The sequence below is a fragment of the Dryobates pubescens genome, chromosome Z (assembly GCF_014839835.1).
Source record: "Dryobates pubescens isolate bDryPub1 chromosome Z, bDryPub1.pri, whole genome shotgun sequence".
Lineage (NCBI taxonomy): Eukaryota > Metazoa > Chordata > Aves > Piciformes > Picidae > Dryobates > Dryobates pubescens.
Genome location: NC_071657.1, coordinates 110,706,834 through 110,734,618, shown reverse-complemented (window position 1 = coordinate 110,734,618; position 27,785 = coordinate 110,706,834). Strand labels below are relative to the sequence as shown.

The 27,785-nt window shown below is 38.3% G+C and overlaps 1 protein-coding gene across 1 annotated transcript in view; it reads left to right on the top strand.

The window, feature by feature from the left end:
* The window catches only part of PCLO (piccolo presynaptic cytomatrix protein), a 325,623-nt gene that overhangs the window by 141,099 nt on the left and 156,739 nt on the right, over window positions 1-27,785 (top strand). Inside the window, exons 4-6 of the mRNA XM_054178010.1 lie at window positions 5,479-6,687; window positions 12,107-17,165; window positions 17,540-19,554. Coding sequence (XP_054033985.1) covers window positions 5,479-6,687; window positions 12,107-17,165; window positions 17,540-19,554 — 8,283 coding nt within the window. The remainder of the gene's footprint in view (window positions 1-5,478; window positions 6,688-12,106; window positions 17,166-17,539; window positions 19,555-27,785) is intronic.

Below are 27,785 nucleotides of genomic sequence, written 5' to 3'. Positions count from 1 at the left end.
TCCATTTACTTTGCCTTTAGGATGATTCCCATATCTACTATATATATAAACAATGTACACATAAAAATCCCATTAGCTGTCAAATTTAGCTAATAAAATAAAAATTCCCAAACAAGAGAGCAGTTGCTAAAAAAACACAGAATTTGAGCTTTTTCTGAAGGTGCTGGGATGAATCTTGAAGTAAAGGCATATACATTTCTGAACTTTCATTACTTGAGGAAGTAGATTGTATTGTGTTGTCATATTCTGTATTTCATCTGTTCATGCTTGAATGGAATATTCAGCAGCCCCAACCCTATAAAACTAAGGAGCAGATAATTCCTGGCACATGAGAGGAACACCAGTTCATCTGTTCTTTTCTGGTAATCTGCTGCAATATTTACAACTTTTTTCCTTTAGCACTTGGTGTAGGAGACAAAGAGAACGCTAGACACAGCAAAGTAGCTGATAAGATTCCATGACTGTTTTCAGCTTTTGGTCTGGGACCAAAGCAAAATTTTAGGAAATTAGGAAGGACTTACTTTACCACTCTATAAAAGGGAAATTTTTATTTAAGATTTTAGATTTTGAAACATCCTTACTGAATTAAACATTGCAGTTTCTGTTGCCAGGATGTGTTTAGCACACTCACAGAATCACATTTTGGTTGCACTTGAAAGGGGCTTGTGGAGATCATTAGGCTTTGTTTGACAGGATAATAACAGGTTAGATAAGAATTTATTGGGATGTACCAACACTTTAGACATACAGGTGACCTGTCAGACACATTTTAAAACTCTTACACTGTTGTTGTCAGTGCAGCACCAGCTAGTTCAGTCTGGAGAAGGGAAGGCTCCAGGAAGACATAATAGCAGCTTTACAGCACCTGAAGAGGGCCTACAAGAAGCCTGCAGCAAGTCTGTTTACAAAGGCCTGTAGCGATAGGATGAGGAACAATGGTTTGAAATCAGAGAAGAGGAAATTTGGATTTGATGTTAGGAACACTGGAATCGTTTGCCCAGGGAGGTGGTTGAGGTCTCATCCCTTGTCAGGCTCGACAAGGTTCTGAGCAACCTGGTCTGGTAGATGTCCTTCCTCAGTACAGAGAGTTTGGACTAGATGACCTTTGGAGGTCCATTCCAACCCAAACAATTCTATCATTCTATGAAAACAGTTCTCTAGGGAATTATCCTCATCCTTAGAATTTAAAGTGCTTCAAAGAAATGCAGTTTTTCTGAAAAACATTACATAAGAAAGACAGCTAAAAATGACTTTTTCTTTTCTTTTTGCTACTTTCCTCCATTTCTACAGGAAGCAACAATTTTTTTTTTCTAGGAAGCAATATTGAAGGCTCTAAGTATGTTGCGAATTGTCTTTTACAAACTTACAATAGAAGTACTACACCAGGAAACAAAATTGGCTCACAGAATATCATTGTATTAGTATTATTAAGAATCTCTAAGACATGAAATATATTTGATAATATTTATCAGAAATAGATCACAGAAAAGAGATCCGTTCTTGTAATATCCTTGATCCTTTTTTCAGAAAGATTGCAAAGACTGCTACAGAAGTTTGACCAAATTATTAAAGTAGATTAATTTTTAAATTAAATTTATTGGAAGACCCAAAAACTTTTAACCCACTAAAAAGGGAGTAGATTTTGCCTACTCCAATCAACCATAAAAATACTCTTTTCACTATATAAGTGGAAATAATATTATTATCTGTGCTAATATAGCTTCTGTTGATATAAGGGCATGGGGATAACCCAATATTAAATGTTATTAAGCTTCTCAGAGTCTAGCCTTAACCATCTTTAGTTTCAGTTAAAAATAAAAATTAAAAAATAATTTAAAAAAAAATCCATGGTTCAGGAGTTTGCTCAATTTCACATATGAATATTTTAAAAGAACATTACTATATATATTATATGCATGTTCTTCCCACAGTGTTGATTCTGGCATAATTTCTATTTATTTCCTTATAATATAATCCAAACTTGGTTTCTAGGGTCTCTGTGTTTATTTCTTTTCTACACATCTACATTTAGCTTTTATTACTTCTCCTAGCTCTGGCGGTTATGTAGATCCCATTTAGTATCTCCTCAGCTCCAGCCTACTCACTGCTCATACACTTGTTCCTTCTCAGGTTCATCAAGTCACTTCCCTCATTTAAATCCTTCAGACTCATTTCTTTGAACCACTCATAATAACTTTAGTAATGGTATTATTTTAAAACTAAAGTTATTCAGCCACTATTTTCTCTCAGCGTTGCTCACTGTTACTGTTCAATATCTTTTCCCGGTGTAAAGTACTTCGAGTCAAGTAAATTATTTCAAGTCACATAAAGTACTCAGCTTTATGCTTAGCATATAGTAGAACAAGTCTGTTATAAACTAAAATAATGACAATTAACTTCAACAAAGCAAGGTGATGATGAGCAAATTTTCAATCTGCACTAAATCTTTTCAAGAGATGAAGTCTCACTCTTGCCTTCTTGCCATACAGATGCATGTGAGGCTAGTGAAACGACCTCAAATGGCCAAGGTATGCAGAGATTCAATGAACTTTGCCATTGTCCTCTTGGACTTTTGTTATACTTGCATGTATTTACTACCTTATTTTATTAGTCTTGCTATACAAGTATGGCAAATACATTTCCCACGCTATGGTTTCAAATTCCAATCTAAGTTTTTATAAACATGTGGGTATTTGATCACAAAAGAGCCTACAAAAAATCTTCTTATATCACTAGAGCTCTAGCTCCTTATTTTCGGTCAGAATGGTTCTCTGTAAAATCACATTGTGTACCATGAAGTCATATGCCTCAGTTTTAGACTTGTCTTTTCCTCAGTTAACCTCATGCCCTGAAAGCATGCTTTTCCCTAGCTTTTCAGTTAGCCTGTCAACCAAAATTTATTAGGACTTGGAAAATGGACATCATCTTCTTTCAGCAATCTTCACTAGATAAATCTTCTTAGTTCTTTACAGAATTCTTCACACACTTTGATTCAGGAATTGGCAGCAGGCATTACTATTGGCATCACAAGTGATTGCAGTGTGCTTTGAAATTCTGAGTCCATGGCGCTCTCTTTGTATTTTCAGCAATCTTTATGACCCCATATTGCTGGACAGAACAAAGTAATTGTGTCAAAATGTTCTCCTCCTTCAGTTTCATAATAACCAAATGCCACCATGAAAAGGGCATACATCTAACATTCATTGTAAATCTATTTTTCAGCTGTCATGCAAGAGCTGAAGTACTGCTGTTCCTTTGCTCTTTTATTTGCATACCACAATGTCAGATAATTGCAAGTTGAAAATAATGGGAAACTATTCCATCTCTCTGCCAGTCAAGGACTTTTTATTGCAGTATGGTGATAAATTCATTAACTACTCTTGGCAGATGCTAACTGGTAAACTGGAGTTTGTCTGTAACTGAAAGTTATTAGCCTAATCAGCTATTTATTTTTTTCCAAAAGGGAAGCATCACATTAGTGATTCAGTTAAAAACAATTCAAAACCAAGAGAATTTCCAGAGCCATTTAACAATGGGATTTGGATCTGAAGTGTGCAGACAGACTTCACAATGTGGGGGTTTGGTGGATTTTTGATAATTCTAGGAGGTGTTTGAAACCATCTAATCTTATAGTGTCTTCATTTCTAAAGATATAAAAAGTTACAGTGTTGTGGACATACCTACTGTGCACAGAAAATTTACTGTGGTCTTGGAAGTGTCCTGCTTGAGATGTGAGAGCTGAGCACTTCAGCTCCATCACTGGAGATTAATAGAGAGATGCCTCACTTCTGGTTGTCTATCTTGAAAAGCCATTTGTGGTCCTATCATGACCAACTCTTATCAGACTTTGAGAAAGAAGCCTCTCAATTAGAATATGCTGGCATCACCAAGTGTTAAGCACTCTTGTCAGGAAAACCTGCCAGTGCATTTGTTGAATTTAGGCCCCTCTTTACAATGCAAATGGCAAGTTGCATGGAGTCAGAAGGGGAACAGTGTGTCCTCCATCATTGGGCATTCTTTGCTAACAGTCTGTGTTGTGTTCCAGTCTCTCCTTTTGGTGCTAGCTCATATTATCACTCTATTGTTTCTTAATATAAAATGCATGAATGTTTGTCGGGTTGCACTTTTTCATGATACCCCTGCTGACTAAATGACGGATCTTCTGGGTCACCAATCATGTATCCCTGGATGTTCTGAAATACTTAATGGTACTCCATCAGTCATCCATACAATCCTACTATTATCTGCTTTTTGTGTGCTTCATATTCAGTAGGTCACTAAGTTCTCTACATCAGAAAAATGCAATAATTGAATTGCTAAGGCCTTCATCACTGTAAAAGGCATTAAAAACAAGCATACAAAGATTTTAATGTACAGCATAGACATTTTATTTTGCACTAGTACAGTAGAGCTCCATTATCTATTTCAGTATTCAAATGTTTCTGAGATTTTTTTCTTTTACTACTTTTCTGTGTTTAAATTTTCCTTTTGCTATTTCCTCAAAACTCACTGGAAACCACCTGATTACTCCTCTCATGTAGTAGCTAGGCAACTGGCAACAAGATCTTTTGCACAGATACAAGCATTCATCTTTTTCCTGATTTTCTGGAAAGAAGAGTAAAAGAAGCCAGTGTGCAGTAAGCACTTAGCAGTAAAGAAAGCAAACAAGCAATCTTTCTTTTGGGTTACAGACATGTTAAACTTTTACACAAATTCAAGAGAGGAAGGTAACTTCTGAAGAGCCATGAGTCTCAACTGGTCTCCCTCTACTCAGCTTTAAAAAACTAGGGGGAACTATTGAAAGGTTATAGAGGCTTTAGAAAACAAGAGATGTTAGAAATCTATAAGCGAACTTTGTACATAAAGATCATCAATACTTTGGAACAATTTAATTGCTGTTACTTTTCACAGTGTATTTTTATATTTGTTCAGCTTGACTGTCTGGAACCTGTCACACTTCATTTCTGTTAGAAAGTTGTTGTCACAGAATCACAGAAACATTCAGGTTGGAAAAGACCCTTGGGATCACCAAGTCCAACCAATAACCCTACTCTACAAGGTTCACCCCTAAACTGTATCCCCAGGCACCACATCCAAACAACCTTTAAACACATCCAGGATTGGTGACTCAACCACCTCCCTGGGCAGCACATTCCAATGCCTGACCACTCTTTCTGTGAATTTTTTTTTCCAAATGTCCAGTCTGAACCTACCTAGTCGCAGCTTGAGGCCATTCCCTCTTGTTCTATCTCTTATCACCTGTGAGAAGAGACCAGCACCAGCCTCTCCATGATGTCCTTTCAGGTAGTTGTAGAGAAAAATGAGGTCTTCCATCAGCCTCCTTATGGATCTTCCTGCAAGAGCAGGAAGAGCAGTGTGCAAAGCTTTCAGACTAGAAGTAAGCAGCAGTATCAGTTGAAAACACTGGATGATTTACTGTTCTCAAATAAGTAACTTCTTGTCCTTGTTGTATTGCAGGTACAGGAATGGCTGTGCTTAAACTGCCAGACCCAAAGGGCAATGTCAGGACAGCTTGGGGATATGGGCAAGATGCCACTTCCCAAAACAGGTCCTTCACAACCACCATCCAAACCACCTGCTACCCCTCAAAAACAGCCTATGCCTGCTGTCTCACATTCCCCTCAGAAGACTTCCACACCGCCTACTCCAGCAGCAGCAAAACCAAAAGAAGAACCGGGCATTCAGAAGGAAGTTCCAAAGGGAAGACTGGAAAAAGCATTGTCAGCTGATAAAATTCAACAAGGAATTCAAAAAGAAGATGCAAAACTTAAGCAGGAAAAACTTGTCAAGACACCCTCAGCTGATAAAATCCAACGTATTTCTCAGAAGGAAGACCCAAGACTCCAGCAAATAAAACTGACAAAGGCAGCCTCATCTGATAAAATTTTGCATGGGGTTCAGAAGGAAGATGCAAAATTTCAAGACACAAAACTGTCAAAAACTTCCTCAGCTGATAAAATTTTGCATGGAGTTCAGAAGGAAGACATAAAACTTCAAGAGGCAAAATTGGCAAAGGTACCCTCAGCTGACAGAATTTTACATGGAATTCAGAAAGATCTGAAACTTCAACAGACAAAAATGGCAAAGGCACTATCTGCTGACAAAATCCAACCTGCAGATCAGAAGGAAGGTGCACAACTTCAGGAGGTCAAATTGTCAAAGACAGTTTCAGCTGATAAAATCCAGCAGGAAATTCATAAAGAAGATTTAGAATTTCAACATGAAAAAACTATGAAAACTTCATCAGTGAAGAAAATTCAACAGGAAGCTCAAAAAGAAGAATCAAAACTTCAGCAAGGGAAACTGTCCAAGACTCTTTCAGCAGATAAAATTCCTGGAGTAAGTACAGACCAAAAGAAATCTCTAAGTACATTAGAAGATGACAAAAAACTTGTGCTCCCAGAAAAGATCCCACCACATCCAGAGGATAAAAAAGAACAAGTCACAGCTGAGACTAAAGACCATATTGCTGAACAGAAAGCAGAAGGTGAAGCACCTTATAAGAGACTGCAAGCTGAGCAGCAAGAGGATGTTAAGAAAGAGAGTTTGACAACTGAAATTTCACAAATGGCCTTGAAAGATGAAAAAGCTCAGGAAGAAGGAATTCCTGTTCAAACAGCACCTCTGCCAGGAGCTGACCATGTGGAAACAGTGAGAGAAAAAGTAGTAAGTGGCTTTCTTCCTCCCACTCCCTTTCTCCCTTGCTACAATTCAGAACCTGATCCTAACAGAACTTCTTCTTTATGTCTTCCTGCTTTTTGCTGTTATTCTCTGTATGGGATGATTCTAAATGATAAAATCAATGACTCCTGTTCAGGGAAAAAAATTGATAATTAGTTCAATGTTTTACAGGCAACTACTCAATACTTAGAATCATAGAATGCATTGGGTTGGAAGAGACCCTTAAAGCTCATCCTCTCCAACCCATTGCTTGATTTTCAATTTCCAGCAGTAAAATATTTGAAACTAAGGCAAAGTTCCTGTTTAATAATTTTTCCAGTATTTTTTGATTTATTTACCTGCTTCTGTAGACCTTCCAGATGTTAGAGTTTGATTTTTTAAATTGGAGTGCTTTCATAATTCTTAATCCCAAAAGGGAATAGTCTGTGATGGTAAGGTGCACAGTGGTTTGCGGTACCAAAATACAATGGACATTGGAGGAATACTCTGTGATGCCTGAGCATGGTACATTAAAGTATACAATCTTTACATCTTTTTACTATTGCATTTGCTTATCTCATATGGACAAGTACTTTTAGCTAGGGTTCTTGTTGGGCTCTCAAGTCAGATGGATTGAGTTTATGATAGTGTCTTAAATAAATACAGTTGCTGGATGTACAGTCACCAACAAGTCACTTTCTAGAATTACAGAGTCATTAACATTGGATAAGACCCTTAAAATCATTGAGTCCAGCCATAACTCAACTACCATTACCACTAAGCTATATCCTGAAGCACCAGATCTACATGCACCTTGAACACCTGCAGCTGCCTCAGCCTGTCCTCAAAGGAGAGATTTTCCAGCCCCCTCATCTATTTTCTTGGCCCTCCTCAGGAACTGCTTCATCAGGTCCATGTCATTCCTATATTGAGGACTCCAGAGCTGGATGCAGTACTCCATCTTAGTCACCTTTGAACTCACAAATTAACATACATGTAGTTCAGCATATCTTCATGAAAGCGTTACCCTGGTGTAAATTTGACATATATTTACAACAGCTATACTATACTATATGAATACTCTTACTACTCTCTTATGTCTACTGAGGAGCTGTGCTTAGGTTGAGTGACCGTGTAGAAATTAATATATTGTAAATCAGCATAAATATTTTAACACACGACATTATTGACAAAACAGAGACCAGAAGAAGGAGGAAAAGGCTTATCTGTAAGCAGTTTTTGTGGACACAAAACATTTCATTTTGATAAAACAAAATTCAGGTACAAATTGAACAGTTCAGTAAACCAAAGTATTTTTTTCCCTCTTTAATATTTTTTTATGCAATGTAGACATCATAGAATTGTAGAATGGCTTAGGTTGAAAGAGACCTCAGAGATCATCTCCTCCAACCTCCTTGCCATTGGCAGGGATCCTCTCAACTACACTCAGCTGCTCAAGGCCACATCCGGCCTGGCCTTGAAGACCACTAGGGAGGATGTTTCCATAACCTACCTGAGTAACCTGTTCAAGAGTTTCACCATTCTCGTACTGACAAATTTCTTCCTAAGATCCAGTCTAAGCCTATTTTTCCTCAGCTTAAAACCTTGTCCTATTGCTGGACACCCTTAAGGAAAGACCCTCTCCGTCCTTCCTGTAGGATGCCTTCTAAGGTCCCCCTGGAGTCTTCTCTTCTTTAATTTCTCTGTCAACAAAACACAAAATACAATTTCTGTTCTGTGCAATCAAATGTAATCTTGCTAGCAATAAATAATTTATTTTTTTTTTAAATCACAGTTTTCTTTTGAGTTCTGATTGACTTTGATAGCCAACAGGACTTCATAAAGCATTAATATTTTCAAATAAGAATATTAAACACAAGGAAGTTTAGGAATAGAAAATACTTCCAAATGAAAAACTTCTCATGCAAAATAGCTGTATGAAGTATTGAAATTGACACTAGAATGGCACAAATAAGTCCTACATTAGACTATTTTTACCGTTAGTTAAAAAGGCTGCTTTTGCTGGTTTTAAACAATCTTTTCCCACTTGCAACTTTTCTTCTTGTTCCTCTTGTCTCAAGAAGATCCTCCCATCAAGATCTGAACTAGACTTAAATTTGTCCAATATTAAAAACTCACAATAAGCAAACTTTCAGAAAAAAAAATGCCATTCATCTGCTCAGAAAGGCCAATTAATTTGGAATGTACCAAAATAGTTCCTACTTCACAAGAAAAAAGTGTAGTTTGTTCTCATTGAATATGATCCTTAGTAGCATTTTTCTGCAAGATTTTGTTATTCATCTAAAAATCTGATCTTTATGTTAAATTTAAAAGTTTGACAATGATAGTGACATTGTGTATGTGTTGACTAACCCTTCAGAAATTTAATTACCAGTCACTTAAAAATAGCTATAGCTAATGAAAATATCTTACTTCTCTGGCTGCAGGAAGTAAGGTGAAATAGCAGTCTTTCCAATATTCCTGTTATTCACAGCAGTGATGTTATACCATGCTCTGAGGTTAAATGACAGGGCAGGCAATAGCAATATTCATTGCCATCTTCTCTGTGCGGTCATTGAGTTGGCACTGGAGAACCAACATCTGATGGAACCACTTTCACTAGATAGATGCAGTTTGTCCATCAGCTCCTAGGACACTTTGTTAGCTTGAGCAATGTCTGGTTTTTTTAACAGCTCATGTATATCGATCACATTGTTTGGTCTGACTTTATAAGTATTAACATATTGAGAATAAAACATTAAATTTTAATGAGACGCATGATATTTCTAGATGGAAAAATCCATTTAATAAAATGTGATTTTTTAAAAACAAATGTAGCCCAATAAATCCCCCTCAAACACTCCCTTCTTTAATCAATGGAATTAAAATGTAACTATAAACCCTAAAACTTGTAACTATACTTCACTGTTGACTTTTTCTGAAGAGTATATATAATACCATCATTAAGGGCTGGATAATACCCAAAAGCATGTTTTACAGAATAAAAAGTGGTGAAGTGATGATGGCTTCCCTAAAGTTGGTTGGAGTACTATAGATTTCTCCATACTGAGATATTAATCACAGCTCTATCATTAGAGTTGTCTTAGAAACATTTGTTTTCATGTTTGCATTTTAATTGCAATTGACTTTCCTTTTGCAGCAGATATTTGAACTTATCATGATAGGTACAATATTGCTAAGAACAGATGTCACTTATAGTCAAGGTAACTTCTGATTTTGCAAAGTATATAATAAAATCACATATGTGAAATTGGAATAATAAAATATTAATTAGTAGATTACTGTAATATTAAATTAGGGTTTTAATACAGAATTATGTGCACAGTGACATGTCTGTAGATAGGAACTTTAAAAGTAAATTAGATAATGAAAAAACATGACTAGTTTTTAAAAGTAAAATAATTGACAATAATAAATATTTAGTTTATCATACATTAGATAACACCTTAATTATGAACAGAGATCATCTACTCCAACCTCCCTGCCATGGGCACAGACATCTCTCAGTTAGATTTGGCTGCTCAAGGCCTCATCCAACCTGGCCTTGAGCACCCCCAGGGAGAAGGCATCCACAACCTCCGTGAGCAACCTATTCCAGATTCTCACCACCCTTGTACTGAAGAATTTTGTCCTAAGATCCAGTCTAAACCTACCCTCCCTCAGCTTCAAACCATTCCCCCTTGTCCTATTGCTAGACACCCTTGTGAAAAGTCCTTCTCCAGCCTTCCTACAGGATCTCTTCAGGTCATGGAAGGCAACTATAACGCCACCTTCAGAGTCCTCTCTTCTCTAAGCTGAACAAACCCAGCTCCTTCAGCCTATCCTCACAGAGGTGCTTCAACTGTTGGATCTTCTTTGTGGCCTTCTTCTGGACTCACCCCAATAGCTCTGTGTGCTTCTTATGATGGGAACACCAGAATGGGATGCAGTATTCAAGGTGGGGGCTCAGAAGATCAGAGTAAAAGGACAGAATAACCTGCTGGCCGTACTCCTCTTTAATGCAGGCCAGAATATGATTTGCCATCTGGGCTGCATGAGTACACTGCTGGCTCATGGTGAGCTTCTCATCAAACAATATATCCAAGTCTCTTTCTTCAGAGATACTCTCAACCCACTCTGCACCCAGCCTGATGATTCTCAAATTGCTAGTGGAAATGGGGACACTTTGTAAGATTGTCAGGTAAGATGACAGCTAAGATGACCTGGCATTTGGTGAGTCAGCTATTTTAGTAGCAGAATGGTGTGGTGCTTTCACTAAGTACAGAGCATTTAGCAGTTGAGAGGAGCAGAAGGGAGACTGGTGTGGATACTCTTGGTATTTTTGTTATCTAAGAAGGAAGTAGAGGTGTTTGTCAATTAGAATGCTGCAGAAGGATCTGGAAGCCAGGAGAATGGTTATGATTCTCAGTCAGGTATGCCTGCCCAATTTGCTTCTTTATTTTCTTTGACCAGTAGCTGACCAAGCTGACCATCATGCTTTCCTTCTTGCAATTATACTTCCCTACCACCACCTTACCTCTGCATTACAGATTTACTAAGAAACTTCTTTTTTTTTTTTTTTCCCCCTGAGGTACTCATGAAATGTTTGCACAGTTACAGACTGCAGATATTGGGACATTCCAAACCACATTAAATCATGCTTCAATACTCCATGTATTCTGTTGCATGTTATAATGTGTAACATTTAAATCAACAAAATAAAACCATAGGTTGAAAATTTGAGAAGAGTGACGTATTTATAGACAATTACAAAAGATTAAATGGGCAGACCTAAGAGAAGACCTCAGTAAAGCCCATGCTGATGTTCAGCAAGCTATATTTGTATCTACAACCATCTAGGCAGTTTTGAAACATAGGTAATTAAAGTCTTAATTTAAATTAACCTCCAAAAAACCCATCCCATGCATCTGTGAAAAAATAATAGATTGTCATTAGTAGGTGTTCTGAAAACAATTAAATAATAGTATTTATTTCATTGAGGAAGAGAAGATCATTCTACAGCTAATAAAATTATTTGCCAATGTGGACAGCCATGCAAAGTATGGAATCATTGAATGGTTTGCATTGGAAGGGATCTCCAAGGGTCACAGTTAGATTCATATTAGTCATAGTTGGATTCTAGTTAGGTCATAGTTTGATTTAAAAAAAACAACAATAAAAAACACCAAAACAACCAACAAGCAAAAAAGAAATCAAAATTTGAGGAAATTCTTGTAATATTTTAATAGCTTTGAATAATAGAGTTCAGTCCTTTATTGTTTAATAGAATTTTTCTTGGTATCATAATTTTTCATCTGAGAAATGAACTCATCTTTTAGAATAACTCCTCAGGTATTTAAATGCCTGGAGACATTAAGAATTTATGTCTAAATATATACACACGTGTATGTATTTATTTTTTTAGGAAAAGGAGGATGACAAATCAGACACATCAAGTTCTCATCAACAGAAAAGTCCACAAGGTCTGAGTGACACTGGGTATTCTTCTGATGGGATATCAAGTTCACTGGGTGAAATTCCAAGTCATATCCACAGTGATGAAAAGGATTTAGTCAAAGAATCTAGTAAAAAAGACACCGTTTCACAAGAAAGTCCACCGAGCCCCTCAGACCTAGCTAAACTGGAAAGCACTGTACTGTCCATTTTGGAAGCTCAGGCAATTTCACTCTCTGATGAAAAATCTGGGAAAAGCAAAGAGCTCTATGGTGGACAGACAAAGGATCAACATAAAACAAAGCCTTTGCCAGTCACTCCAGAATCTTACAGTTCAGATGAGGAAGATTTAGAAGCTATTCAGAAAGATGAAGGAACCATTGTAGAAGATGGCAATGGACGTGCTTCCTCCCAGGCAGAACACAAGGAAGATGGTGAAGGAGATAACTTATTGGCAAGAAGGCAACACTATGATTCTGTGGAAGACAGCAGTGAGAGTGAAAACTCACCTGTCCCAAGGAGAAAAAGAAGAGCTAGTGTTGGTTCTTCAAGTAGTGATGAATACAAACGTGATGACAGTCAGGGATCAGGTGATGAGGAAGACTTCATTAGGAAACAGATTATAGAGATGAGTGCCGATGAAGATGCCTCTGGTTCTGAAGATGACGAATTCATTAGAAATCAACTCAAAGAGATCAGTGCAACTGAAAGCCAAAAGAAAGAAGAAGTCAAAAGCAAAGCCAAAGGAACAGCTGGAAAACATAGAAGAATGGCTCGGAAAAGTAGTGCAGGCTATGATGAGGATGCAGGGAGAAGACATTCATGGCATGATGATGATGATGAGACTTTTGATGAAAGCCCAGAGCCAAAATACAGGGAAAGTAAAAGTCAAGACAGTGAAGAACTTGCAGTAACTGGAGGAGGAGGACTTCGGCGTTTCAAAACAATAGAATTAAATAGCACAATACCAAACAAGTATTCCGAAGCATCTGAACAACAAAAAGGTGGTTTATATTTTGATGAAGAGCCTGAGCTAGAGATGGAGAGTCTTACAGATTCACCAGAAGATAGATCTAGAGGAGAAGGGTCTTCTAGCTTGCATGCTTCTAGTTTCACACCAGGAACATCTCCTACTTCAGTGTCATCACTTGATGAAGACAGTGACAGCAGTCCTAGTCACAAAAAAATGGGAGGGGAGAGCAAGCAACAGCGCAAAGCTAGGCATCGGTCACATGGTCCTCTTCTTCCAACTATTGAAGATTCTTCAGAAGAAGAAGAACTACGGGAAGAGGAAGAGCTGCTGAAAGAACAAGAGAAACAGCGTGAATTAGAACAGCAACAAAGGAAAAGTTCTAGTAAAAAATCCAAAAAGGACAAGGATGAACTGAGAGCTCAGAGAAGAAGGGAACATCCAAAGACTCCACCAAGTAATCTTTCTCCCATTGAAGATGCATCTCCTACAGAAGAATTACGACAGGCGGCAGAAATGGAGGAGCTACACAGGTCTTCTTGTTCGGAATATTCACCTAGTATTGAGTCAGATCCTGAAGGATTTGAAATAAGCCCAGAAAAAATAATAGAAGTGCAAAAAGTTTACAAATTGCCTACTGCTGTCTCTCTGTACTCACCAACAGATGAACAATCAACAGGACTTCCAAAAGAAGGCAGTGATCAAAAGACATTGAAAAGCGCTGAAGAGGTGTATGAGGAGATGATGCATAAGACCCAAAAGTCCAAGTCATTTCAAATTGCAAGTGAAAAAGATGAAGTATTTGAGAAAGAATCTCTATATGGTGGAATGCTAATAGAGGATTATATCTATGAATCTTTAGTAGAGGACACTTACAATGGAACTATTGATAGTAATCTCATTATGAGACAAGATGAGAGCAGTGAATATATACAACAGAGAGGAAAGGAGAAAAAAGTAAGAGCTTCAGAACAGATCTATGAAGAACCACAGAAAATTACTGATCTACAGAAAGACTATTATAGTGTTGAGACTTTACATTCAATTGTGCCTCAAGAAGATATTGTTTCTAGTTCTTATATTATCCCAGAAAGTCATGAAATAGTTGTGTTAGACAGCACAGTAACTTCAACCACTGAGGAAAAGCATTTGTTAGATGCAGAAGCTGCTTATGAAGAGCTTATGAAAAAGCAAAGAATGCAGCTAACCCCTGGGTCCAGTCCAACACAACCAACTTCAGGTTTTGTTCCCACACCTGACACAAAGGTATCTAGTGCTGGAGAAATGGTAGATAGTACATCTTTAACATCAAGCACTACTTCAGCAATCTCAGATGTATCACCTGTCAGTAGCTCAGCACTTTCCATTCCAGATGTTAAAATCACACAGCATTTTACAGCAGAGGAAATTGAAGATGAATACTTAACAGATTATGCCAGAGAAATTCAAGAAATAATTTCTCATGAAACATCAATGTTGACATACTCTGAGACATCAGAAGGTGCTGCATCAGTTTTACCTTCTGATACAGCTTCCCTAACCTCATCTACATCTTCAGTTTGTACAACAGATAGTTCATCACCTATAGATAGTACAACCACAGGTTATGTAGATACAACAGATGCTGTAAGTAAACTAGCAGATTCTGAAGAGGTTAAGATAATAACCCAAATTCCATTAACATCTACAAAAAAGTACTCTGAAGTGAGCACACCTTATGAATCTCTTGGTGAAGCCACTAAAAAGCCACTTACAACATTGGATGTGGAAAGCGTGGATCAAACTGCAGTTTGTTTGCCTGAAACTGCACCTTCGGTGGTGTCAACTACAGTTACAGTGCCCAAGCAATATCCAGCTGATAGCATAACCTTTGATACCTCCAAAGCAGAAAAGGAAGCAGCTAGAAAAGTGAAAAGTACAGTAGAGGCTGGCATTGTCAAAATTCCTCATGAGGAGTCACAGAAAGACTTGGGTGTTGATATGACAAGGGTTAATTTGACTAGTGTTACATCTGAGCAACTGCCCGTGTGTATATCGTCAGTACCCATTACAGAGCCTGCATTAGAAACATCTTCTGTGCCTCCTCCCTGTGTTGTAAGTAAGACCAGCATGGTCTCTGTGCCTTCCTCAGGTCCCACTGTAACATCCAAAGTATTCTCGCTTTTTAGAAGCTCTTCTTTGGATTCTCCAGCACAGCCTTCTCTGCCCCCACCATCTCCTCCTCCACCACCTCCACCACCACCACCACCTCCTCCACCACCATTACCTCCACCTATCTTACCCAAGCCAGCCATTTATCCCAAAAAGAAGTCACAGATTAAGACTCCAGCATCAACAGCTCCCACAGTAGTACCTTCAGTCACAAGTGTTCCAACACTTGACTCCACAGCTGTGTTAAAGAACCACGTGGCATCTATCACAAAACCCCACACCCCAACACCACCTCCTGTACCACCCAAACCGTCCTCCATTCCAGCAGGGCTTGTTTTCAGTCACAGGCCTGCTGAGATAACTAAACCTCCAATTGCACCCAAACCAGCAGTGCCTCCACTCCCATTAGCTGTTCATAAACCAGCAGAAACACAGCCCAAACCAACAGGTTTGTCATTGACTTCAAGTATGACCCTGAATTTGGTCCCTGCAGCTGAATACAAAATAGCATCTCCCACTTCCCCTTTGTCTCCACACTCTAACAAATCTTCACCAAGGCTGACAAAACCTTCACAGGAAACCTATGTTGTAATCACCTTGCCATCAGAGCCTGGAACTCCCACAGAAGCTATAACTAGTCAGGCTATTACCAGCTGGCCTTTAGAAGCACCTTCTAAGGAACAGATTCTCCAGCCTATGCATCCAATTTTTACTCCATCTGTGAAAACTACCGAAATCCAAAGTATGGCAGATCAGAGTATGTATATTTCAGGTGCTTTGCAAGCTATTCCCATTACAATACAATCAACTTCAAAGTCAGAAGTAGTAACAACAGATGTAACCAAAACCACAGCATCTGTGGTTAAGGGCCCAGTGCCTGGTTTTAGTTTAGGTAGTGTTGCTATTACTATACCCCCAGAGCCACTAAATATAGTAGATCAACCCAGGTATAGAGAGAATGGAAGATTCCATCCTTTGGGTGATGTCATAGATCTTCGTACTTTAACTAAGATGAATATTGAAACGAGAGACAGCTGCATGGATCTGTCTGCTGTTTCCATGGATGTCAGAAGGCAAATGCCAACAAGCGATACATGTGGGCGGCCAGTGAGTACTGTCCAGCCAGCTATAATAAATCTTAGTACTGCATGTGTTGCTGATTCTACTCTTTCTGTAGTCACTGAGACGGTAACCATAACAACCTGCACTGCCACTCTAAGCTACACTACCAGTACAGACAGCCTTGTGGATCTGGGACATGCGATGACAACACCGCTTCAGCTAACAACATCAAAACATTTTGAACCTGTGCACAGAGTATCACACAGCCAAGCATTCTCTGCTAGTAGAGATGAAGTGCCAATAAATTTATCCCTGGGTACTTCAGCACATGCAGTGACATGGGCTACTACAAAGCCTGTTACTGTACCACCCGTTGGTGTTACAAATGGTTGGACTGATGTCTCTGCTTCTCAGGAGCCAATGGAGAATGGAGCAGTTGACCTTAGCACTACAAAATCCCACAGAACAGTGGTAACAATGGATGAAACTACTTCAGGTATCATAACAACAGTAATAGAAGATGATGAAAAGCCTGTGGATCTCACTGCAGGGAGAAGAGCTGTCTGCTGTGATATGGTTTATAAATTGCCATTTGGTAGGAGCTGTACAGCACAGCAACCACCAACTACACTTCCTGAAGATCGCTTTGGTTACAGAGATGACCATTATCAGTATGATCGTTCAGGGTCATATGGCTACCGAGGAATGGGAGGTATGAAACCATCTATGTCTGACACAAATTTATCAGAAGCTGGACTCTTTGCTTACAAAAGCAAGAATAGCTTTGATTATCGAGTTGGGGCAACTGATGCAGCAGTAGATCTTACATCTGGAAGAGTTACTACAGGTCAGTATGACACAGCAGCAGATCTTTCTTTGAAATCTAATTTTGATGTTCTTCACCTCATTTCAGGATGATTTTTTTATTATTTTTCCCCTCTTTCATTTGTTTTGTTTTCTTTTGGACAGTGTGACAAATTATTCTGGATTACACGTGGTTTTTATTTCTTCATTTTGCATATGTGTTTTGCACAGAGGTACCTGCATGTGCCTGCATGTTCAGAAATGCTGTTTGCTTCACATCTAAAGTAGATCATTAACCTGAAGATTTGCATGCAGTTTCCCCTTCCCATTTATTTCCTCAAGATGGGATGACTTTCAGAATCCGCAAAGCAGCATTCTTTTGTGGGACTGGACTGTAACTCTGCCCTGTAATTTCAGGTGAGGTTATGGATTACTCAAGCAAGACAACTGGTCCTTATCCAGAGACTCGGCAGGTGATTTCTGGCATCGGGCTTAGTACACCACAGTATTCCCAAGCAAGAATGATATCATCTCTGGGTTCCCAGTTTGGTGTTGGAAGTGTTTTAAGATCATCCAATGGTGTTGTTTATTCTTCAGTAGCAACTCCAATCCCATCCACATTTGCCATCACTACACAACCTGGTTCTATTTTCAGTACAAGTGCCAGAGATTTACCTACTATCCAAACCATTGACTCAGTGCCCTCTTTATCAACTTTGCAACAGAGTCAACCACTGCCAAGATCATACAGCTTCTTGACAACAGTGGCAGCTGAAAAAGACAATACAATGACTGCCATTGATATGGAGACAGCCTTACCACCTCTTACTGTAGAAACTATTACTACTGAGCCAACCAGCTTGATACCTGCTTTAACTACAGCATCTGAACTTTATACAGATGTAATTGAAGATGAGGTTGCCCTTCTCATTGCCCCAGAAGAAGGCAAACAGCAGCAGCTTGATTTAGAGCGTGAGCTTCTTGAGCTTGAGAAAATTAAGCAGCAGCGTTTTGCAGAAGAGCTGGAATGGGAACGTCAGGAAATTCAAAGATTTAGAGAGCAAGAAAAGTTTATGGTGCAAAAAAAGCTTGAGGAGTTGCAATCCATGAAACATCATCTCTTATTTCAGCAAGAGGAGGAACGACAAGCTCAGTTTATGATGAGGCAAGAGACATTAGCCCAGCAGCAGTTGCAACTTGAACAATTCCAACAACTTCAGCAACAGCTCCATCAACAGTTAGAGGAGCAAAAAATTCGTCAAATATATCAGTATGGTTATGACCCTTCAGGAACTGGCTCACCACAAACTACCACAGAACAGGCACTTTTGGAAGGACAATATGCGACCACAGAAAATGGCCAGTTTTGGCCTACTGATGATGCAACTACTACTGCTTCAGGAGTGCTAGGTATTGAAATTCCACAAAGCCAAACATGGTATACAGTTCAGTCTGATGGTATCACCCAATACATACCCAGGTCTGGTATCCTAAGCTCTGTTTCAGAAATGTCTCTTAAGGATATTGATGTTAGAGAGGAGAAGCAATTGAAAAAAAGAAGCTCTATGCCAAAATTACGTGGTCCATATGAGGAGCTTGAGGAGACGCTGGAAGAAGAGCCCCGGTGCTTCAAAAAGATAGTGGACAGTGGTGTGCAAACTGATGATGAAGATGGAGCAGACAGAGGCTATGTAAACAGAAGACGAAGAAGTAAGAAGAGTGTTGATACAAGTGTTCAGACAGATGATGAAGATCAAGATGAGTGGGATCTTTCTAGCAGATCCAGAAGAAAGCCTCGTGTGGGAAAATACAGTGAAAGTACCACTGATGCAGACAAGGCAAAACAGTTCTCCAAAGTATCTAGTATTGCAGTTCAGACGGTGGCAGAGATTTCAGTACAGACAGAACCTGCAGGAACAATAAGAACACCTTCAATCAGGGCCCGATTGGATGCTAAGGTTGAAATCATAAAGCACATTTCCGCTCCAGAAAAGACATATAAAGGAGAAAGTTTGGGATGTCAAACAGAGACAGAGTCAGATTCTCAAAGTCCCCAGTATTTGTCAGCTTCATCTCCTCAGAAAGACAAAAAACGCCCAACACCTTTAGAGATAGGATATTCATCCCACCTTCGTCCTGACTCCACATTGCAGGTAGTCCCTTCCCCTCCCAAATCTCCCAAGGTTCTCTATTCACCCATTTCACCCCTTTCACCAAGCAAAGTTATAGAGTCAGCATTTGTACCCTATGAAAAACCCCTCACTGATGACATCAGCCCTCAGAAGATGCTGCATACTGACATTGCCAAGGTTCCTCCATCAAGCCCAAAGGCGGCAAAGATGATGCAACGCTCTATGTCTGATCCTAAGCCCCTGAGTCCCACAGCAGAAGACAGTTCCAGAGCTCAGTTTCACTACACTGAGGGTTACATGGTAAGAAGTATTCGCTTTCTTTTTGTATTGTTTAATATGCAGTTCTATCAATACAGAATGATGGCTGCCACATTCATTTGCAATACCTGTGCACGTGGTCTTATTACATACCTTGCTGTAAAGTCCAAAGGAATGGCTGCTGTTGGGTTATTTGCTTCACAGAGGAATACATATTACAGTCTTACTAAGATTCAGGAAAAACAAAATAATAGCAAATTCTTGCTTAGAATTTGGAAGGCAATTTTATGTTTTATGTGACAATTAATTACTGATAAAATTGGTTACTGAAAGTTCTTCAGGAAATTAAAAGTATTTTCTTTCTAATTGTGCAACATCCAGCTCTTGTGGAACAGTCTGTAGCACATTTACCTTGAAATTACTGCATGTGCCTTCCGAGAGGCAGCTAATACCAGATTTATAATTACTTTAGCTACCTGTCCTTTCTGACCTTCATGAAGACTCTCAGCAGTTTGTAATTCTCTGGGTGATCTTGTTTCCCAATGTGCATGTCTTCCAGAGAAAAAGGTATCATATCACAAATCCATTTTTTGTTTGTTTGCTTTGGATAAGAAGGATTATCAAGAAGTTATGCAAATGCTGAGGGCTGTTTTTATGGGGTCAGAGAAGGCAATTTTGCATAAGGCTGACATAATCAAGATTTAAATTTTTCATTTCTTCACTGTTCCATTTCTTTGAGTATTGCTCATTTCAGAATCAGTATGCTATTTATGAATAAGGGGAAGAAGTCTTGGCTGAAAAGATTCCTTTATAATTTGACATGGTCTTGGCTGTCCTTTTGTCTGAGACTGTTTTGTACTGTTAGTTGTAGGGTCAATATTTTATATGTTAGAACTGTGGAAGAGTTGACACTCAAGTTCTCAAGCAATTTTCATTTTTTGTATATGGCTTTATCCATGAACACATGAGTGATTAATACAGACTGGATACGAAAAAAGAGGGTTGATTCCTTATGTTTGATAATTTCTGATGACTTTCAAATTAAAAATTATCTGGTTCTAGCCTCCAAGGGTTCCACTGTAAGAAGTTTCTGAAGCTTCACAAGTTTGTGCACACATGAAATGTTTCCTGAGTTTGGAAAACAGTGCTCAGAAGTTTGGAGGGGAAACTGTAGTCATGTCATTGGCATCATCACAGTAGGAGAATGAGTAGCATGACTAAAGCTTCATGGAGAGGGGTTGGAACAGCATCTTGAAGAATGTTGCTCATGAGTTAGAAAGTGTCGATATTGTAGAACAGTTATAATATTGTAAAGTAATTGTCAATGTAGTGAAACTACTCCTGAGGACAAATTATTCAGATCACTATTTCATAGATACATGTTTATTGGGTATGAATGGTATCATTCTTCAAATGGTTGATTATTTAAAGGCCTTTGCAGTAGTTTGTACACATTTAGTAGTCATCAATGAGATATGGAAATAAAGGGCTTGTACTTTGTTGTTTATTTTTTATTCACCTTTATACCATTTTGCCATAAGCCAAATCAGTTATTAGCTATATTGTTGTTACTAGCCTGCAGCCATCAAGCAGCTATGTCTCAAAGTACTTGCAGTCTACATAAATGAGGTGCACATTTTTATGAAACATGGGGTGGAAGTAGAAAAGTGCAAGGAAAGGACAAAACTTCCATGCAAAAGGGTGGGCTGTACTGTGCCATGCAGAAAGCAGCTCTGTAAACCTCCCATGACTACCAGAGCCACTTCCAGCTCTGATGTTAAGCATTCAATATGTTATACAGTGTCTTTCTTGGTAGAGTTTTGTTGATAATGTATCTGAGGTTGAGTTAGCTTAAGGCTGGAATAAGGTTCCATGAAATTTAAAGCAGCAAAAGAATTATGTCACCTTAAAAACCCCATAAAATGATACTATTTAGAGTGGCACATACAGGAATTAATGTAATAACCTCACTGGCACCTGAAAATATGGGTATAAATTGTTTTTACAGTTGGTATTTAAGTTCTCAGTTACTTAGTGTTGTTACATTGTGAAGGAGGGATCAGCCACACAAAGTCTGAATGACCTTCTCCTTCTCACAAGAATACTTTTTGGCACTGGTACTGTTTTTATATTCTTTCTTTGTGCCGTGCCCACAACAGCAAAGTCCTTTTCTGTAAATTCTTGGTGTACTGCTGTTGTGTGTCCTGACAGGAGAGCTCCTAATTTCCAAATGATAAAAAGGGAGAGGTAGAAGAGATCAGTTAAGTCGTTGTCATGTTGTGTTGAATCTGCTGCTGCATTCAATACCATGCTCTACAGATTGAGCTAGCCAGGCTAGTATTGAATTTGCTGCTGGTCCATGTTCACCTGGACCAGCAGCAGATTCAACACAATCCATGACAGTTGTTATAAACAATGAAGTTTAGTTCAGTGCAGAAAAACTTGTGGAACATCACACTCTGTGAAAGAGAGTTTATTATAACTGGACATAAAAGAATAAAATGGAAATGAGAGATTGATCTTTCACTACCTTGGGGAAATGGAGTGTGTGTAGAAATATTTTTTGCATGGGTGAATTTCCCATCACTTTTCATAATAGTTCTTATTTTAGGGTTATGTCTTTGCATTCAAAAACATTGGAAGTGAAAAGGATCGCCATATACTTGTGTATGTGTTCCATAGGCTGCTTTGTAAGACAGTTTAACCAAAAAGTTGATCCTTTTGCAATGAGTAGGCCTAAAAGGGTAAGAGTAAAGTTGGTCTTTTTCTAAGGGTTACAGTGAAATGATGCCTTCTCCTTCAGACAATGCATTTTCATCATTCATGTACTTCTTCCATTGAATTTTTTTCCAATATTTCAAGAAAAATATTATTGAGACTGTGACTGAGATGATTCAGTTACGTCTCTGTTTTAGAGCTGCTGCTTTCGATATAATTTTATTGTTTAATGCATCTTTTATAGGAAGTCATTGCAATGCTTTAATCTAATCTAGTATAAGTGAAAAGCTGAAAAATAACCTAGCCCATAATCACATAATAATCACTATCCTGATAGCTCTCCGTGATGGCACATTTAATTTCCAGGTAGCAAGTTATATGTTTACATTACTGCCTATCATAGTCATTGCTTCTTTGTGAACACTTGAATGGATATAGATGGTGGCTTGCTAATAAAACAAAGTAGAGGTATTGCTTTCCATTATGTTTCCTTTAGCAGTTCTCTGCTGTGCATTTCTATGAAATATGTTAGTAATAAAAAATAGCTGTGTAAATTAAAATTGTGAGCTATAGGTTGTCAGAACCTTGTGGAAGTCACATCTGCAATTGATGCTTTGCAAAGATAACTGTTTTTCCTGGTTTCTGAGCTTTGGGCCACATGAGCTCATGGTGACAAGGAGATCCACCAACACTGACTGATAGGCTGTTCCACAATCCAGCATGGGTAGGATTGCACAGACTGCAAAGCCTTAGCAATGGTTTCCTGAGAGCACCAGGAAGTATTAGTAGGATTTGGAAGCGGAGACTGACATTCATCCATTCAGCAGCAGTAAAACAATTGTGAGTATTTGTCTGGTTTAATAAAGGAATAGATTTACAGCAGTGCATCACAGTATAAAGTCACATGCCAGTCACATTCAGCTTTTGCATTTTTACGCCTTCCATATGTGTGATCAAGGATGAAAATTGTCTTCCTTTTGCCTTTGGATGCAAAATGCCTGCTCAGCTAAACTGAAGCAAATTGCAAAAGATCTTGCACATGAACTGTCAACACATAGAACATCTACCACTAAGCAGTGCATAAAGACTCAGCAGACGTATTTGTATTAGAAAAAAGTAATGCAAAGACGCATCTGTCAACAGCCCGTCAGCTTCAGGGTAAAAGTTGTACATGTAAACTTCAACATGTAGAACAAATTCTATTGACCTGTTTATTAAGAGAGTTAATGGAGACTTTTCTCTTTCCTTTTTTTGTGTTTTTAAATCTAATGTGAGCTCTTGCAGCTGTAAGGCAAATGTATTTGAAATTTGTTTACTATAGTAAATGAGATAATGATCTCAAGCAAAATTCCAAAAGGTTATTTATTTATGAAAGAAATTCAGGACTTCATATGTTTCTGTTTATTTTAGAAGTGTAAGGTTTTTTAAATAACATAAACTTGAAAGTAAGGCAGGGGGGAATAAAAGCACATTAATCTACTATCCTTTTCTAAAATTATCAACTTTAAAACTGAAGGTTAGGACTTCATACATTTGGGCTGTCCTTTACTGTGTCAGATATGCTACTCATCTGGGCAACGAAGAGGAGAAAGAGGGTAGAATTTCTACTAGAATTAATCCTTCCATATATCATATCCATCACATTTTGCTTGTTTATTCATTTCTAAACTGATTGCCAGACTTGCATTAGGCAATGAGTAGAGATAAAGAGTAGGGCTAATTACCTGTTTTGAACTTGGGTTTTTCAGTTTGTTTATCTTCCTCAGAAGCAGGGAGCAGGTATTTTCTTAGTGCCATGCCAGAATTTCAGGGAACAGATTTCAGCTATTTTTGGAGCACAGTACATTGGTGTTTCCCTTGGTTTCTTGTTAGCTGGGTCTGATTCCAGGTAAAAGGGGTTGCTGCTTTGCTATAGCTCTTGTAGTTGCTGTAAACTATTTGGAGATGTTTTATAGTCTGAGAAATAGGTCATATGTTTGCAACCACAAAAGGCTTAATTTGGTGACTTTAATTTTCCATTTTAGTGGTCAAAAGAAAAGAAAAGAAAAGAAAAAAAGGTGTGAAATTTGGGTTTCTGTAAAAGATGTATTTCCATAAAGTGTAAGGGATTTATTTTTCATTTGCTTCAAAGTGATGTCTGTGAGCTGTGGATTAATGAAACTCTTCTAGTGATAACTACTGACACCTGGCCAAATATGGTCTAAAATAATCTTTGAGTGGCTTGATTTTCATGATTCATGTGGTTTGTATGCGGTTTTTGAACTGCATACCTGGCTCTGCCTGATGATGTGTTACCACACTTAGCAAAAGGCTCAGTCACTAGACTTGATTATGAACACAGGTTCCTGTATCCCTGAGTAGAGTCCCCAGCAGATGCATATAAGGCTAGTTCATTGCTTAGGATCAAGAGATCTTATTTTGAGACTTAATTCAAGCCAGCAATTCAAAGTTGTAGATGTATCTACCGAGTTCCTTTTGTGCTTGAATTTCAAGTCCCATACTTCTTTGAGTCTTTCAAACAAACTAACTGGAAACTGAGTTGAAATGAGGATCTCAGAAACAGTTCTAGACAAACCTATCCCTATGTAAATAGTAAAATAGGATTTACCTGTCTTCTCCTTTAACTATGTGCTTTTAGCTAGATTTAGATTACTCTTCCCATAATGGTCTGAATTATTTATAATTTAGAGTCCTGTTAACATTTGAAGCTACTGCTTTCTGAGCTTTGAAATAACATGTATGTGACTCAAATGAGGCATCTCTTTTCCATCTGTCCAATGTTGAACACAGAAAGACTATCCCACATTTGGTCAAGATATCTTATAAACATTATTTTCTAGAGCACATTTATCTGGGTCAGGCTGTCTTGCCTGGTACTTTTAAATTAGTTAATTTTGCACCTTTCTTAGTCAACCACAGCACATTCATGCACAATAGAAAGTTATTATGATATTAACTTTTTGCTTTACAAAGAAGATCCTTAACAACCTTTTATAAAGCATGAGATTTATAGCAGGGTTGACAAAGAGGCTGGGTTTTCTGTTGCTTGGGCCTTTTCTCACTTGCTGACAGCCTATCCATCTTCCTGTTAAGCCAGTCCTCATATTCACATTAAAAAAAGAATGCCCTTGCTACAAATCCCATCCCTCATTCTTTTCCATAAAAAACAAAGAATGAAGGTACAGTAATATATTTCCACTAATGTCCAGCTGACTTGTTTATCTTGGTTATCCATTTTAGGGTGTGGAGAGAGGCTGATACCATGTCCCTGGCTTTAAAGTAATAAATACAACCTATAAATGTACACAGCAGAACCAAGCACACATGGAAGAATGATGGAGACACACATACCAACCATCAGGGTTTGGCCTGCTACAACTGTTTTGCCTCAGACTTCTGTATCCTATCCAGCCATAGGTTACTGTAATTTGTCTGAATATGCAGTAGAAAGGCAAGGTTCCTGCTAGTGTAATTGCCTGACTGAATTAAAAAGAGGATTTCATTCACTTGTTCTACAGATAACTTTGGCTTCCCGCATTTTATTCTGTCCACTCTGTGAGCAACTATGACTGAAGCACAGGAAAATCATGCTGTCCTGAGCAAATGAATGTATGTTCTCCAAAAGGAGAAGACCAATGTCTATAAAATCTTCCTTAGAAGGGAAGCACTGACTGTACCATTACCAAATTCTTGGGTACAGTTAAAGTGGAACAATAGATCCAAGTAGCTTATGCTAAACTATCTGCAATCTGTTGTTGTCCAAAAAGAAGCCAAGTCATAGGTTTGGTCCTGTTATACCTACTGACATTTAAGCTTAGAACAGAACTCCCTATTTAGTTTTCTCAGAAGGAATAGAGTTTGCATACATGAAAACCTCCCTGCAAACTGTAGCAATACGCACTGTCTAGAGGAAACCAATGTATTTGCAGCCTTTAAATGCCACACTTTTTTCCAACATTTTATTAAACTATTTTTTAGTTTGTAAAATATTGTCATCATCAGCCACGTGTGATTAAATTTTGCTTGGAAGTGATCCAAGACTGGCAATGAAGCTGGAGATGGGGAGATTCAGGCTGGATGTGAGGAGGAAGTTCTTCACCCTAAGAGTGGTGAAGCCCTGGAATGGGTTGTCCAGGGAGGTAGTTGGGGTGCCATCCCTGGAGGTGTTTAAGAGCAGGCTGGATGAGGCTCTGGCCAGCCTGATGTAGTGTGGGGTGTCCCTGCCCATGGCAGGGGGGTTGGAACTAGATGATCCTTGTGGTGCCTTCCAACCCTGACTGATACTATGATATTATGTCCTTAATGAAGATTACCAAAAAACCCCAAAAACCCAGAACTGCAGTACATCCAGAAATAATGATAAGACATAATTAAATATAACCAAATAACCAGTAAAAAATATATTCTATGTTCATCTTGATTTTCCACTGTGTGGCCTCTGGAGGTTCTTTTAACACAAATCAATACTTTTAAAATTCTTCCTTTTGTTTTGTGGTTTGTTGGGGTTTTTTAGTTTGTTTTGTTTTGTTTCTTTGTTTATGGGCTTTTCTGGTTTGGTCTTTGTACAAACAGAATCACTGAATGTTTGTTAGGTGACAGAAGGGACCTCCAGAGATCATTGACTCCAGTTCTGGGTATGCCAGTAATGAGATAATTATTAGAATTTCAAGGGGTGCATCTCCATTATATTCTGATATCTCAGCGTTCTTTCTCCGGGGACATACTTGTCCCTGGAGATTAATTCTCTTTTTAGCAAATAAACTACTAAAAATTTCAAAACTTCATGGCAAGATATACCCTATATGGTCACACTAAAAAGTGAAAACTGAAACAGGGTTAAACAAGGATATCTCTGGGCTAAACATGTTTGTTAATAGTTATCACTGCGTTATTAACTTATCATAGTATCATTTACCGGATCGCTGAAGTTTTATTTCTCATCTTTAGAAATACTGCCTAGGCCAGATTCTCTCATGATATTGGTGTTTCAAATTGCAGTATGGACTAATATTCCCTAATAGATTTGTTGGGGTTTTGTTTGTTTGTTTGTTGTTTTTAATTAATAAGGCTTCCCTATGTTACAACTAATTTTATATTGATTCTGAACCTCAGACTATTTCTATTCAGGTTTTTCTGAATGAATGATTTACTAAATAATTGTTATAAATTGAACTAGGTGTAACTATATGGTTTTACATAGAAATACTGTAAAATGAAATACAAATATGAAATATTGGGAATAATAGTTTTCATAAGGGTCTCTAGCAATAGGACAAGGGGGAACAGTATGAAGCTGAAGGAGAGTAGGTTTAGACTCCATCTTAGGAAGAAGTTATTCATTACAAGGGTAGTGAGACTGTAGAACAGCTCGCCTAGGGAGGCTGCAGATGCCTCCTCCCTGGGGTGTTAAGCCCTTCAGCAGCCGAGTCCAGTTGAGCGATGTCCCTGCCCATGGCAGGGAGGTTGGAGATCTCTAAGGTCTTTTCCAACCTAAACCATTCTATGATGGTTCTACTCTTCTTTGTTTTCTTACTCCAGCACAACATTATATTATT